Here is a 16,865-nt window from a genome sequence, read left to right on the forward strand (position 1 = left end):
ATCACCTCTGATTTCTCTTCAGATCGTACAAATCTTTCGCCTTTCAGAGGTAGAAGAGAGACAAACTCTCCCAAAAAAGATTCTGGCATCACAAATTAAACAATTGCAAAAAGATCTCAGTAACATTATTAACCCAGTCAAGGTGAAAGGTGATGGAATTGCTAACTAGATAGCTGATATTCTGAAGCAGCGGTCAAGCAATGGACCTCGGAATTGTTCATGAAAAGACCCTAGCAACTATAGTACGCTGCACACAAGCTCTTCAGGCCCAAGTTGAACAACTTATAAACAAAAAGAAAAAGTCTAACCGTCATATTAGTGGCCTGAGAGAGGATATTGCAAGGGCAGATTTATGTGATGGGTTTACTGCTAGCTATATGTCTAGATATTGTTGTTACTAAATGCCTGGAAATCAACTTCAACTCATGGTGACCTCATAAATGAGACATCTCCAAGCCCCTCTGTCCGTGACTGTTTTGCTCAGGCTCTGCAGGTTGAGGGCTGTGGCCTCTTTGATTGAATCTATTCATCTAATATATGCCCTTCCTCTCTGCTACCCTCCCTCCACCTTTCCTAGCATTATCATCTTTTCCAATGAGTCAAGTCTTCTCATGATATAGCCAGGAAATCATATCATGGGTGCCTCCAGGGCTTCTCCATTCAGAACAAAGGCGGGCAGCAGACTAAGATATGTTATAAATTTTGCTAAGTAAGGCATGTGAGATACTGTCTTGGCTGCAGTAAACAATAAAAGTTTTACAATATATCAAAGTGATTCTGTGGCCTACTTTCAGGATACAAGCCCTTGTTGTTGTTGTGTGCCTTCAAGTCATTTCCAGCTAAGGAGAACCTATCACAGGGGTTTCTGGGGCTGAAAGTGTGTGATTCACCCGAGGTCACCCAGTGGGTTTCCATGGCCAAGGAGGGAATCAGTCTGGTCTCCAGAGTTGTAGTCCAGCTGTCAAACTGCTACACCAAGTTGTAGTCCAGCTGTCAAACTGCTACACCACACTGGTTTTCTATATCAGCCCTATCACTCTTCAAAAACATAAAGTTTTCCAAAACTACACAAAGATTTTGAGAGGGGAAAGGGTCTCGTATTATTGGGGCTGTCCAACGAAGTCAATTGTTCAGTATGCAGTGTGAAAGCCAATTTACTGCTTTAAATAACCCTGCCAAAAACCAATGCCTTTCTCATTAAAAGCCACCTTGCCTCATCAAGTGACTTGCCAAAAGATAATACAGTGAGAGAATCTCTTAGAAATCTTAATGTGCCTGATCCATAAGCCTGGCAAAGCCTAAGCAGCAAGGAAGAAATGCATGTGAAGTTGTCAAGCTGTTAAGACTACATAATCATTAAAGCAATATATTTACATGAGATGCTTGAAGGGTCCCCCTGCCCCTTATGTGCTTTATTGACTACAGCAAAGGCTTTGACTGAATAGATGACAAAAAGCTAAGACTTCCACTTAGAGGAATGGGAGTACCACAACATCTGATTGTCCTGATGCGCAACCTGTACTAAGGACAAAAGGCTGCCATCAAAAAGAATATGGAGAAACCAAATGATTCCCAATCAGCAAAGGAGTCAGGGAAGGTTGCATACTATCATCCTATTCCTTTAACCCGAATGCATATCATACACAATGCTACCCAGAAGGATACTGTGGTATTTATTTCATTTGTAAATAAAGAACCGGCCTTTCAGGCCTCCTCGTCATGTGCGAGGGTTGCCTGGGGGGCAGAGCGCCCACACGCCCCGCAACCCTCGCACGTGAGGAGGGTGTAACAATGGCGGTGCCCTGTTTACATGGGTACCACCATTGTTACGTAAGTGTCACGCGGCATCCACATGGCGCCATGCGGCACTTACGTAATGAGTACACTGCCGCCATGACTTCAAAAGAACCCATTTTTTGCAAGTTCTTTTTCTACCGGCGGGAAGCCTTGCCGTTTGACGGCTGAGGTTTCCCTCCGGCAGAAAAACAGGCGCCGGCAGGCTGCCCTTTTTGGGCGGTCTATACCACGCCTTCCTGATAGTAAGAGCTGTTTGACAGTGGAACACACTCCCTTAGAATCTGATGGAGTCTCCTTCCTTGGAGGTCATTAAACAGAGGCTGGTTGCCCATCTGTCAGAGATGCTTTGGCTGAGAGTTCCTGCATGGCAGGGGTTTGAACTGGATGGCCTTTGTGATCTCTTCCAACTCTACAATTCTTTTTTTCTCTCTCTTAAATTGATACAGAGTGTAGCACTGTACTAACATGAAATATGTTTTGTTTTTGCTATTGTGGATTTTACTGTTTATTTCTTGTCTCTTTGTATATGTTGTTTATTATGTGTATATTAAAAGTGTACTATGTTTGTTGTTTACTATGTGTATATTTATACACATTCTGTGTTTTTATGTGTCTATTAAAATAAAATTTACCGTAAATAAAAATAATATGCATAATTATAATAAATTGCATAATATGCAGTTTACATGTTTGGATTAGAGGGGTTGGAATATGACATCCCTGCTGTCTATCAATGATATGGATGTATGGAGTCAGTGGTGTGTGTGTGTGTGTGTGCGCGCGCGCGCGCGCGCGCATGGTAGAAAATTGTTGGCAAAATGATACCCAGGAATGGGGAGGAGAAATGCCTGCCTGTGTCAGAAAGCAAACAGGCACATCCAGGGAATGGACCTGTAGCCAAAAGCCAGATGCTGCTCTTTCCTACTGGAATAAGATCTGGAATAAGACACTCTCTCTGCTACTGCTCTTGGCAGAACTGGATTTAGTAATTCCTTCTGTGTGGAGGTGAGTGTGTTACTCTCTTGTCCTGTACTGTATTTAGGGTAGAGAAGTGTAGAGAGGGGAAATCTACGCTCCTAAAAGTTGTGTGCGCCTGTCTCAGGGCAGTAAGTTTCTCTGTCTGAGTGACAGCAACAGCAGGGACAAAGCTGCAGAGGTGAGAGAGTCTTCTTTCCCAAGGATGTCAAATAAACACATATTTCTTCTATTGAGCACCACTGGGGCTGGCGGTCAAAGTTATATGATAATTATTGCAAAGATACTATGGAACTGGCCTAGGCTGGAAAGAAGAGACGGCATTTTTGAGTAATGGGTAGGAGGGGACCTAGGTGGTAGTGGTGGTGGTGTGCTTCCAAGTCATTTTTGACTTATGGCGACCGACACCAAGGTGAACCTATCATAGGGTTTTCTTAGCAAGTTTCTTCACAGGGGGTTTGTCCTTGCCATCCTCTGAGGCTGAGAGAGTGTGACTCGCCCAAGGTCACCCAGTGGGGTTTTATGATCAAAGTAATGTTGGTGAGAACCTAGGAGGTGCCAATAATTGCATGGAGCAGAGGGTAGGCATGCATTTAGGAGAGAACAGACTGTGTATAATTAAGGGCTGCCAGGCTGAGATACTGGCATGGCAGAAAGTGTGTGTGTGTGGGGGGGGAGAGATTGAGAAAATATGACAGCAGAGAAGGACTGGAAAAATGAGGAATATTAATAGTTTAAGCTGTATGATATGCGGTATGAAAAGGCATGTGTGTATGTGTATGCGTCAGAGAGAGAGAGAGAGAGAGAGAGAGAGAGAGAGAGAGAGAGACTTGTGCTAATGTAAGATCACTCCCTCTAGAAAAGTCCATAATGAGCGAACATCTTCCAGTGAACTCAGAGTGACTGTAATGAGTGACAATGAGGAAGAGAAATGTCACAGTTTTGTAGCTATAGCCATGTTTGCTCATTTGCTGACCTGTGAGGATGTGTTGCCTGGATGAACCTGTGAATGTCACAGTGCAGTTGTTACGATGCCTGTTACCTGGAAGTCCAAGGTCTATGAAGAATAGGCAGGAGTGAGAAGGAGGGATGAATATGTGGTGTGTGTCTCCAAGTCATTTCTGACTGATGGCGATCCAGTGGTGAACCTATCATGGGATTTTCTTGGCAAGATTTGTTCAGAGGTGAGTTGCCATTGCCTTCCTCTGAGGCTAAGAGGTTGCCCTAGATCATCCAGTGAGTTTCGTGACTGAGCTAGGAATCGAACCCTGAGAATCCAAGCTGGGAACTGGACGCTTAAACCACTGGTTCTGCTATTAAATACAATTATGTTATTACCATATCTCATTATCGTATCATATGCACATTTACCAACTGGAAAATAATTTTGCTTGTTCAGATAGGAATTGTCTTTCTGAGCAACCGAAAGAACAGAAGGATGTAGCATCAGAAAAACTAGGTCTCTTTTCATTAAGAATGTATGTATGTGTTTTCAGAAAGACTTTATTTTGTAAAGCAGGGATCATAATATTGTAAAATACAAATGCTGATACTGCAATAAGTTATGCATTTTAATAATCAAAAGGATTATTTTCCTTTTTTCCTGCTGCCAATTAGCATAGCTTTTATCCTGGAATGAATTACTGGGATTGTTATTATTATTTTTTAATAAACAGAAGTTTCCTTCAATTGAGAGAGCATTCTGAATAAGCTTACAGACAAAATGTCCTTAGGGAACCAGTAATTTTGAAAGTTAGAGCTCCTGTATAGAATTGGTGAGAGCAGTTATGCAAGAGATCCATTCCTGGATGATGAAGATGGGCCTTTAAGTGAGAGCTCACATTAGATAAAACAGTCTTACAGATAAGAATGAGTATGTGATACTGGCTGTGTGGGACTATATATCGTCTTGTTATGTGTCTTCAAGTCCTTTCTGACTTATGGAGACCCTAAGGCGAACCTATCATGGGGTTTTCTTGGCAAGTTTCTTTAGAGGGGGTTTGCCGATACCTTCCCTTGAGGCTGAGAGTGTGTGACTTGCTCTAGTTTACCCATGGCTGAAATGGGATTCGAACTCTTGACTGTGAAGTCATAGTCAAATCACTCAAAGCACTATATATGATATGAAACTATATGGAGGTAAAAGGGTATGTGTGTTGTTACAAAGCTTGTATGCTTTTGGAAATTGATGTCCGTCATTCATCCAGCCAGGATCTAATTATATAAGGGCTGACAGCATTTGTGATGCAGAACACATATGTGTTTCCAAACTCCACAAAACAGCAATACTTTATTGGTACAAAATGGCTTGATAAAGATATCACTGCATTGTGGATTTTGGATGTTATTGTAGGCTACCTCTGGATACTAATGTGCTTGGTAGTGCCTGAAATTCCCATCTATATTTAGGACTGTGAGGTTTTACAGGTTTGTTTCTTAGTTCTGAAGGTACAGTCTGTAAGTGAACTAAAATAGTCATTATAAACCATTTTTTCCTCAACCATTGGTTCTTCGGAAGTTTTGGCCATCAATTTCCATGTTCCCTGACCACTGGCAATGATGGCAGGGTCTTCTGAGAGTCAAAGACCAAAACACATGGAGCTGCAAAGATCAAGAACTATTCCTGGGGGGAATCTTTTCTATTCTTCTTAGCTAGATTTAAAATCACACAAAAATAATGGAAGAGATAATAAAATAATTGTTGTTCTTGTTGTATGCTTCCAAGTCATGTTTGACTTTGTTGTAGTTTCCGATTTAGGGTGACCCTAAGGGGTTTTCTTGGTAAGGTTTGTTCAGAGGAGCTTTGCCATGGCCACCTCTGAGGTTGGTTGTTGAGAGGTGTGACTGTATAAGTCACCTAGTGGGGTGTTTCATGGCCTACTGGGAATTAAACCATGTTGACCCTAAGATGAAATTGTCTGGGTTTTCTGACAATATTTGTTAGAGGAAGAGTTTGTCATTGTCTTCCCTAAAAGGCTGAGGAGAAGTGTGACCTGGCCCAAGGTCAACAGTGGGTTTCATGGCCTAGCTAGGAATAAACCATGGTGACTCTAAGGAGTTTTCACACTAGTGAGATCCTGCTGGAAATGGGATTTAAATGAGATTTAATTAGAAAAAACCAGGAAATGCCGGGGTTTATCACACATCATCGCTGTTAACATGAAATAACATGAAGTTAAACTGAGGTTAAATGGATAAAAACGGCAGCTTTTTACTTTCGGGGAAATTCCAAAAGTAAAAAGGCGCTGTTTTTTCTCCGTTTTAACTTTGGTTTAAACTTTGCATCATTTCAATTTAGCAGGAATTCAGTGTGATAAACTTACATAATTTGCAGGTTTGTTTAAATTCGAATTGAATTTAAATCCAGTTTAAATTCTGTTTACCAGCGGGATCTCGCTAGTGTATATAAGACTCTAAGAGGAACCTTCATGGAGTTTCTTGGCAAGATTTGTTCAGAGATTGCCGTTGCATCCTTGAGACTGATGAGAGAGTGTGACTTGCCTAAGATCACCTAGTGTGTGTTTCATGGCCTAGTTGGGAATTGAACTATGAAGACCCTTTCATAGGTTTTCTTGAGTATGGAGACCCTATCACCAGGATTTCCTTGGCAGTTTCTAAAGGGGTTTTTTTTGGTATTTGTCTTCTTCTGAAGCTGAGAGAGTGTGACTTGCCCAAGATCACCCAGTGTGTTTCATGGCCCAATTGGGATTCAACTATGGAGATTTCATAGGGTTTTCTTGAAGTATAGAGACCCTTGTCACAGGGTTTTCTTGGCAAGTTTCTTCAGAGGGTTTTTGTTTGTTTTGCTTTTGTCTCCCTCTGAGGTGCTGAGAGTGTGACTTGCCCAAGGTCACCCATGGGTTTTATGCCTAATGGGGATTTGAACTGTGGCTTCAGATCTCGCCAACGCTCACCACCACACTGTGTCAAAAATAGTATCCAAAGTGCTTAATTGTCAAATTTATTCACAGGTTCTCTTGTTACATTCATGGTCCATAGAAAAACAATGGAACACAAATTCGGATGGAGGGGAGGGGGAGAGGTCCAGGGAACCCGCCCCGCCCGCTTCACTTTGAGGGCCCGGCCTGTTTCCCTAAACAGAAGGGCTTTGATCCCTGAGCCTGCTTCGCAGCTTGGCCAAGCGGGGGCCACATGCCGGAGCACGTGAGGTTGTCGCGCCCGCCCGGCCCGCCCAACCTTTCCCCCTTTTGGTCTTGGTGTCCTTAAGGGGGAGCCGGGTGTGAGGGGAACTCGGAAGGTGTGGAGAAAGATGGAGGCCGACTCCTCGGTTAGTACTGTTGGGGCGCGGGAGGGAGGAGCGTGGGGGGGGGCAACTAATCGACGTGAAATGTGAGGAAAATGGCCGGCGGATGTCATTATATCTGGGCAGTTGTTGTTATTGGACGACAACGACGGCGCTTTTCCCGCACAAAAACCAGCGAGAGGGAGACCAGTAACGGGAGTTGCTCGCTGTGCGCGTGCGGCTCAACTCTTGCCCCTCCCTCTTCGGATTGGCTCTTAGTGTCTCGGGCGCTTTCCTCGCGCGCTCTCTCTCTCTCCTTTTCCCTCGCGCGCGCGCGCGCTCTTCGCCCCTTCCCCCTCCCCCCCTTTTCGACCAACCGTCGTTCTTCGCCCCTTTCAAATCGAGGTTTAAAAAAGGGCCCTTTCTTGGCCCTCACGGCCAATGAGCTCAAAGAGAGCCCCTCCGGCCCAGGGAATGGGGAAACACTTTATAACCTTCACCATTCTTCGGTTAAAAATGTCTTTGGTCCAAAACTACACACTGCAGAAGTAATCCAGTTTTTACAACCGTAAAATGACACAGCATACAATTTAATTACAATTAAAAAAGGAAAAGCCCCAAAAACCAGCCCTCCCCCTTGATTTACATTATTGTTCCTTACTTCTATCTTTATCAATCTGTAAATTTCTCATCATGCATTGTTAATTTTATGATCATTACATTTTTAAATTGTTCTTCACTTGTATATTCTGGGTGTGTGTGTGTGTATTATATTATATATATATGTATGTTATATATATGTGTGTGTGTGTGTATATATTTGTGTGTGTATATTATATATATGTATGATATACTATGTGTGGGTTGTGTGTGTTATATATTGTGTGTGTGTGTGTGTGTGTTATATATATATATATATATAACACACATACCCATTTCATTCTTCTTTTCAGCCTTTCCTGACTTATTTTTCTACAGGTTGCTGCCTGTTTCCAAGTGAATTGATCTTTGATTTTAAAAATTAATTAAATACTACTACTAGATGTTCTTTCCCTTCATTCAGATAAATTTACCCACGGTTTCCCTTCCTGTTCAAAAAAATTTATCAATCTCTTTTTCAGAAATAATCTAGTTTGAGACCCACTTTAACTGCCTTGGCTCAATTCTATTGACTTCTGGGCACTGTGGGGTTTGTGTTTGTGTGTATATGGAGGCATTTAGCCTTCTCTGTCAGAGAGCTCTGGTGCCACAAAATTACAGTTCCCAGGATTCTAGCATGAGCCAGAGCAACTAAAGCGGTCTCGGTCTGGATTATTTTTCTCAATGTGTTTTGGACCTCATTTATTTTAATAGAAGAAATGGGTGTGAAGTTAGTGTGTTTCCACATTCAGTGCAACATGCCTCCCTCAATGTGACCAGATATTCCCTAATAACTGCCAAGGGGACCAGGTCGTACTCAAGTGGAGATGCTCAAGGGTGGGGGGAGGGAGGACATGACCAATAAATCTAAAAGCACTCATAAATTTAATTTCATGCTTCCAGTAATGGGGATCTCTGGGATTCTTCCTAGAAAGAAAGGTTGGAATGGAGGACAGGCCCCCGAAAAGGAGGGAGGACCTTTGGTCCAACACTTTCACTCCTCATCTCCATCAGCATTCTCACCCTGGCGGTTTTCTATGGTTTGGAGTTGCTAACATCTTCTTGGAGGCTAGTGTGACAATAGGGTTTGAATGTTGGACTAGGACACTGGAGACCAGGGTGTAATCCACACTCAGCCATGGAAACTCACACTCGCAGCTTCAGAAAGATAACAATGGCAAACCCCCTCTGAAGAAACTTGCCAGAAAAACCTATGATGGGGTTGCCTGGATTGCCATAAATCCAAAAACAACCAGAAGGCACACAATAACAGCTGCAAGCACCTTTTGTACTCATGTTTTTTGTCTCTTGCAGCTTTTGCCTTGGTAAACCTCTGCACCTCTTTTTAAAAGAACATAAAAACGTGTGGCGTGGTGGTTTGAATATTGGACCATGTGCTCTGGAGACGAGGGTGTGAATCCCTGCTTGGCCATGGAAACCCACTGGGTGACCTTGAGCAAGAAGTCACTCTCTCTCAGCCTAGAGGGAGGCAAGAGCAAAACTCTCAGAACAAATCTTGCCAGCCATGGATAGGCTTGCCTTTGTCATAAGTCAGAAACAACATGAAGGCACACAACAACAGAACCTAAATATCCTAAAGCAGTGGTACTCAAACCTCGTTTGCCCTTGGGACACCTCCCCCCAAACATCTACATGCTATGTTGGCCCTCCCCGTAGTATAGAATAAAAATATTTTCTTTGTTTAGTTAGTCGGTGTGTTTTCATTAGCACAGTCATGTTATTCATATTATTTTACAAATTTCAAAATAATGTTCAAATTAGAACAGTTTTTTATTAGTACGATATAATAATAATAGTAATAATATTTAACAATGTAATTTTACACAACACACACAAAATTTGGGAAGAGGAGAAGGATCCGCGGCCAGCAAGTCTCATGCCTGCCCCAGGGGTCCACCCCACCTTTGAGAAGCACTACCCTAAAGGCACCAGATCCTGTCTGATTTGGAGGCTAAACGGGTCGTGCTGGTTAGTCTTTGGAGGGGACACCATCAAGACATTGTAGGCTTTATGTCAAAGGAAAGGAACTGACAAAACTTCCTCCGAGGGTTCCTTGCCTAAGAAATTCCTTGCCTAAATTAATGGGTCACCATAAATGGACAGGAGACTTGAAAGCACATAAACATGCAAGAACAGAAATCATAAAAGTTTCTGCATGTTAGTATCTGTGTTTGGCATTGCTGATTAAAAGCAACTTGGCAGTGGTAGTTTGATAACTATAAGAATACTTAGAAGGTTCCCTGTTCTCTTTAATTCAGAGTGGCATGGGGTCTGAGTCTACCTCCGATTTGAATTTAAGAATCAGAAGAGATGTGGTACTTACAATTGTTGTTGTTGTGTGCCTTCGTGTCCTTTTGACATACAGCCACCCTAACGTGGGGTTGTACACTTGATTGATGCTATATAAAAACATCTTGTGTCTGCTATGCTAGAGAGAAAGACATCGGAAGGCCCTTTGGCTTCTATTATGCTATAATGTGAATGAAACGAGAAAGCCCTTTCAAAGCAAAGAAAAGTGGTAATGACAGGTTTCATGTCCAAACTACAAGATGCAGAAAATGTGAAAGGTACTTTTCCTCAGCCTATGAAATGACACTGATGAAATAGTAAGAATATTACTATACAGTTAGAGAGTCAGTGAGGAGTAGTGGTTTGACTGGTGGACAAGGACTCTGTGCACACCAGATTTCAAATTCCTGCTTGGCCATGGAAATCCATTGGGTGACTTTGGACAAGTTGCACTCTCTCGGTCTCAGAGGAAGGGGAAAAGCAAAAAACCCCTCAAAACAAATCTTGCCAGAGAAAACCCATACAGTAATATGGTCTTCATTAGTTGGAAACAACCCAAAGCATGGAACAACAAAAACATAGTCATTTTTACTTTCCGTTATTTTATTTATTTATTTGTATATCCATCAAGTATTTTGGTTTTTATAGACACTATTAATCTGGTTTTAAAAATTAGGAAATTATTGGAGGAATTACACATGTCTAAAACATGGCCCTCCAAAGTTAATCACATTTTGGTCTATGATTAAATATACAGTAGTATTTTATGTCTGCTTGGGGAAGAAAGGGATTTAGAAGTGCCTATTTTGGGTTATAGTTTAGTTTTACTGGTACAATAGATTCTCTTCCAGATAAGATCTGGGGGGAAGTTGGGATTCTGAATAGCACAAGAGAGGTCTGTTATTGAATGAAGTCTCTTGTTAAGCATTGGACATTGACTGGTCTGATTGTTTTGTACTTTGAGACACACACACAACACACACATTAAGGTTAGAAACCACATTTTTTTGGTTTTATTATTTTTTTATAAACTGATTTTTCGGTATACAGCCTTTTATGATTTCACAAAATGGTTGAACTTGAATACATGAGATGCAGAATTTAATGAATATTTATACAGTATTGCAGAATAGTGAAATAAAATTGGAATGATCTGGGGTGAATTTTTTAAATTGTATTATGCAAAAAATATGTCATGGAGATGGCACCCAGATTGTTTCTGCTGGGAAATGTGGGGCAACAGATCTGAAAGAGCCCACTCTGGGTCACTTCCTTCTGGTGGTACTGGGACTTACAAATGTGAAAATTGTATTGAGTGGATTTCTGTGTGTTTTCCTGCTTTTTGTACCTTTTTAATCCAAATCCAAAGGACCAGTTTCTAGTATCGAACCAGACTATTATACCACCAAAGACAGGAGGTGTAGATGATGGTCAGTGTAGCGGCTGGAACATTAGACTGAGTGTTGGAAGATTGGGATTGGAATCCTGTTGGTAATACATGCTGGTATAACCTCCCATTACAGAAACATTTGACCTTTTTGGTGCCTGTAGAAGGGGGTACTGTATTCAGTATCTCTCAGCATACTTGACCTTTTCAGTGTCAGAACACTTCCCCATGCCCAAGCAGCAGATTGCTGCAGTACCACATCTAAAGAACAGATGTCTTTTCTTTTCAGCTGAGACTCAATGGAGATTCAAGAAGACATCTGTTCCTTTTTTTCCCTTGGCTGCAGGAACGCAGCAAGACATAGCCTGGCCATCCCCACCCTTAGTTACTAATTCACTGTGGGAGTGTACTTCATTGCTGAAAAGGTCTGTTGCACTGAGGGTAGAAAAGGAAGCCCAGTAGAATTATTACAGTGGCAGAGCTTTACACTCCACCAGCCTGATAGAGGATTGTACAGTAGTTGCTTATTTAGTTTATTTTTAGTTGTATGAAACTCACTGGCTAACCTTGTGGTAGTCATTCACTTGTAGCCTGAGCTACCTGACAGGATTGTTGTGCCAGAGGAACAACAGTTGTATATTGTCTAATTAGTGTTGCTTGGGAAAATTGTTAGCCATCATTAACAATCATTCCATTTCAACTGCACTATGGTGCATACCTCTTCACATTGTACATGTATTTTCATTGACCTTGAGAGATAGTGTTCCTTTTTGGATTGGACACCCAATTCGTGATTTTGTATGAATGCAAAAATTATGGGGGCACTCCCCAAAGTGATACAGGGTTTATAAATTAATTCAGACCATGCCAAAATCCCCTCAAAATGTGAACATTTACATATGATGCAGTAACAAATACTGTAGCTATTTCCATGTGATGCAGTGACAAAAATTCGTGTGTCTTTTGCAAAGTGAATTTCATTTACATCACTTAGTCTGTTGCCTGACTATTCTAAAATCACTTTCCAAATTGAGAGAAAATCTGTCCTGCTATTTTTTCAAGAAATGTTTTCTTCTTTAAGGAGCTCTTCACTGAACATGCAAAGCCTGTAAGCTGAAGAAGCTGCAGATATTTAAGTAGTAGCTACATGCATACCTGGAGATTTCTTACAATTTTTTGCCATAGGAATTCAGCAGATATACAGAGAAGCAAGCAATGCAGTTTGCCTATTTGGGCAATGAGAACTAATTGCCCAAATGACTTTGTAGAAGTGAAAACAGGATCTTTAATCACAGTGCTTCAAGAGGTGGTGTGGACCATGTATTCATCTAGATGTTGCTAGACTCTCGGCTTCAGACAGCAGGGTGAAAGATCAAGGATAGTGGCAATTTTAATTCAGTAATACCAGGAGGGATTGCCTAAATACTATGAAGGCACCAGATCCCACCTGATCTCAGAAGCTGAGCAGAGTTGGACAGTACTTGGAAGCAAAAGGCAGCTGTTGGCAAACCACCTCTCACTATTCATAGAATCATAGGGCAATCCAGTCCAACCCCCTGCCATGCAGGAACTCACAATCAGAGACCTCCAACAAGCCATCCAGCTTCTGTTTAAAGTCCTCCAAAGGAGAGTCCACCATACCCCAAGGGAGTGTATTCCACTGTCTAACATCTCTTACTAGCAGGAAGTTCCTCCTAATGTTGAGGTGGAATCTCTCTTCCTGTAGTTTGCATCCATTGTTCTGTGTCCTATTCTCTGGAGCAGCAGAAAACAAGCTTGCTCCATCCTGAATATGACACCTCTTCAAATCATCTCACCTCTTAACCTTCTCTTCTCCAGGCAAAACATACCCAGCTCCCTAAGTTGTTCCTCATAGGACATGGTTGATCTTTCACCATTTTAGTCACCCTCCTTTGGACACACTCCAGCTTGTCAACATCCTTTTTGAATTGTGGTGCCCAGAACTGGACACAATATTCCAGGTGGGGCCTGACCAAAGCAGAATACAGTGACGCTATTACTTTCCTTGATCCAGACACTATACTTCTATTGATGCCACCTAGAATTGCATTGGCCTTGTTAGCTGCCACATCACACTGTTCAAGTTGTAGTCTACTATGACTCCTAGATCCCTTTCACATGTACTCTCATTAAGTCAGGCCTCCCTCAGCCTATATCTATGCATTTCATTTTTCCATCCTAAATGTAGTACCTTACATTTCTCTGTGCTGAAATTCATTTTGCTAGTTTTGACCCAGTTTTCTAATCTATTAAGGTCATTTTGAATTCTGATCCTCTCCTCTGGGGTATTGGCTACTCTTCCTAATTTGGTGTCATCTGCAAATTTGACAAGCCTGCCCCAGGACATAACCTTGTGACGCCCTGCTAGTCAGCCAGTCAACCAATTACAAATCCATTTAACAGTTGCATTGACTAACCCACATTTTACCAGTTTGTTTGCAAGAATGTCATGGGGAACCTTGTCAATGGCCTTACTGAAATCAAGATACGCTATATCCACAGCATTCCTTTCATCTACCAAGCTGGTAATTTTATATAAAAAAAGAGAGATCAAATTAGTCTGGCATGAGTTGTTTCTTTGAAACTCATGTTGACTTTTTGTGATTATGGTGTTGCCTTCTAAATGTTGATAGACTCTCTGTTTAATTATCTGATCTAGAATCTTTCCTGGTATTGATATCAGACTAACTGGAAGATAATTGTTGGGATCCTCTTTTTTTCTCTTTATGAAGATGGGGACAACGTTTGCCCTCCAGTCTGTTGGGACTTCTCTTGCATCCTTCAGTCTCTTCTGCCTTCAAAGTTTTGAAAGCACAGCAGAAGGGTGGGGCTGGTGGATGGTGAGTGCTGGTCTCTGCAAGCCTTCAGGCCTCAGCTTCAATGCAGGTGAAACATGCCTATTGGCAGAAAAACAGGCTTGCCAGCTAACCCGTATGTTGTACAGACTGTAGGTAAACCTTTATGGTCCATAATCAATAGCAGATGTAAATCAAGGTCAGAGAAAACCCTTGGCCTAGATAGGATAGGTTTGTTGGTAATGGAGATCATGCCAAAGCTACCAAATAAGTAACCTGCCCTTCTTCTTCGTGGTCTCTGCTTGTCTGACTACGAAAGCTTTACATAGATTCAATTTAGATGACAAAGAAATAGAAATAATTAAAAGAGTTCCCCTACCTTCTATCAATCATTGATCTGAATGAAGATTGCAGTCAAGAAATCAGAAGAAGACTAGAACTGGGAAGGGCAGCTATGAAGGGTTATGAAGACACAATTCTAAACTGCAAAGTCATAAAAACTAAACACTAAAGTTAGGATCGTTCAATCTATTGTAATTCCCATCATCATGTATGGATTTGAGAACTGGGCAGTGAAGAAAGAGAATCAACTCATTTGAGATTTGGTGCTACAGAAGAAAACTGAGGATACAGTGGACAGTCAAAAAGACAAACAAGTCGGTCCTAGAACAGATCAAGCCTGAACTTTCCCTAGAAGTCAAGATGACCAAATTGAGATGGTCATGTTTCAGGCACATCATGATAAGGAACAACTCATAAGAAAAGTTGATAGTGCTAGGAAAGGTGGAAGGGAAGAGAAGAAGACCACATACTAGATGAATAGACTCAATTGAAGAAGTCACTGCTGTGGGCTTACAGGATCTGAGGAGAGCGGTTGAGATCTTGGAGATGTCTCACTTCGGGTCCACCATGAGTCAATATCGATTCAAGGGCAGTTAACAACAAAACTGGAATCATCCTTATTTTGGTTTTCATAATGCATGTACATTGGTCCAGCGTATGGACAGAAAGCTCTCTGAGCAGGGTGGTTCAATAGAGCATCTGTAAGAGGTAGAGCTGCCTGATCAAAACCCTTAATACAGCATACAGCACTTTTTCCTGTGGTCTCACTTGTATGGTACATAGTCTATAAAGATAGATTATGGACTAGCATGAGAGCCAGCATGGTGGTAGTGGTTTGAGTGTTGGAACTATATCTCAAGGTCCAATTCTCTGCTCAAGCAAACAACAACAACAACCCACTGGGTGATCTTGTTACACTTCTCAGAGGATGGCAGTGGGAAGACTGCTCTGAAGAAACATACCAAGAAACCCTACGATACATTCAACAAAAGCCAAAAACGGACTTGGAGGCACACAGCAAACAACAATGTGAACTGTGGCTAGATGGTCAGACTTTGGCCCTCAATTGGTTTTAGTCTACAACTTCCTGCTTAGCATAGCCTATAGTATATTTAATAATAAGGAGAGATGTGCAGCAACAAAGGATATAAGGAAAAATGAGATCAAATTAATCAATAAGGCTTCAGGGGAAACCCATCAAGTGTAAATCTAATCCGGATTTATTCTTCAACTACAGACAGAAAAGAAATTGATACCACCACATAACCACACCATACACCAAAAAAGAAATTAATCACAAAGATTGGAATGCAAAGTAGGAAACAGAGCAGAATCAAAGATTGGTAAGACAATGGCCTAGGATCAAGAAATGAAGCAGGAGGGAGACTGAGTGAGTTTGTGGAGCCAACAGTTTTGTTCATCAACACGTTTTTCAGGCACCAAAGGCGGGTTACAAACCGGCATTTGGGACGTCCGGAGGACGTCCCATTTTAAAAAAGGGGCGTCTCTTCTAGACGCCCCTGGGCCTATACGGACTCCATCCATACAAGAGGCGACGGCCCTTCTACATGCCTCGCTACGTCGCAAACGGACTCTAAAAGAAGTCTCCATTTGGAGCTTCTTTTTCGGTCTGCTGCACGGGAGCCGTGCCATGGTGGAGGCTCCGGCTCCCCTGTGGACCAACCGGCGGCGGCGGCAGACCGCTGCAAAGCGGCGGTTTGTATCCCGCCAAAGAGTCAGCTGTATACATAGACATCACCGGATGACCAGTGTAGAAATCAAATAGACTACATAATTGGAAGCAGAAGATGGATAAGCTCCATTACCTCTACAAAACAAGACTAAAGAAGACACTAAAAAAATCCATGGTGCCAAAATAACCTGAAGAACCTGTTAGAATGTAAAAGATAATGTGAAAAACCCGACTTGCCTACCAAGCCAATTGCATGGGAGCCAGAAGAACTCTGGACTGAAATCAGACACATTGTCGGGGAGAAATGCAAAGACATTCTCTATAACAAAAAAGAATGCCTCAATGGATGACAGAAAAAACTCTTCAAGCAGTTAATGACAGACAAGAAGCAAAAGTAAAAGGTGAAGAAATAGAGTCAGAACCCTGAATGTAATGGTTTACTGAACTGTGCACAGGAATAAGGAGAACTACTATAATAATCAATGCAGAGAAATAGAATGTGTCAGCAAAAGGAAGATCAAGAGGCCTCATCCACAGGATGTGAGAAATCAAAGTGAAATTTAAGCCAAGAGTGGGAATGTTATGCAACCAGCAGTGGAAACACATTATATGACCACGTAGAAATAAAAATGATGGAAACAATACATGAAAGAACGCTAGAAA

General features: G+C 41.8%; 1 protein-coding gene across 1 annotated transcript in view; it reads left to right on the forward strand.

Moving 5' to 3' along the window:
• Nucleotides 1-6,942: 6,942 nt before the first annotated feature.
• Nucleotides 6,943-16,865, forward strand: part of BOLL (boule homolog, RNA binding protein) — a 38,969-nt gene continuing 29,046 nt past the window's right edge. The window contains 1 exon segment of the mRNA XM_042447186.1: nucleotides 6,943-7,060. Within this exon segment, the coding sequence (XP_042303120.1) occupies nucleotides 7,043-7,060 (18 nt within the window). The 5' untranslated portion in view covers nucleotides 6,943-7,042.

Source organism: Sceloporus undulatus, chromosome 1 (assembly GCF_019175285.1).
Source record: "Sceloporus undulatus isolate JIND9_A2432 ecotype Alabama chromosome 1, SceUnd_v1.1, whole genome shotgun sequence".
NCBI lineage: Eukaryota > Metazoa > Chordata > Lepidosauria > Squamata > Phrynosomatidae > Sceloporus > Sceloporus undulatus.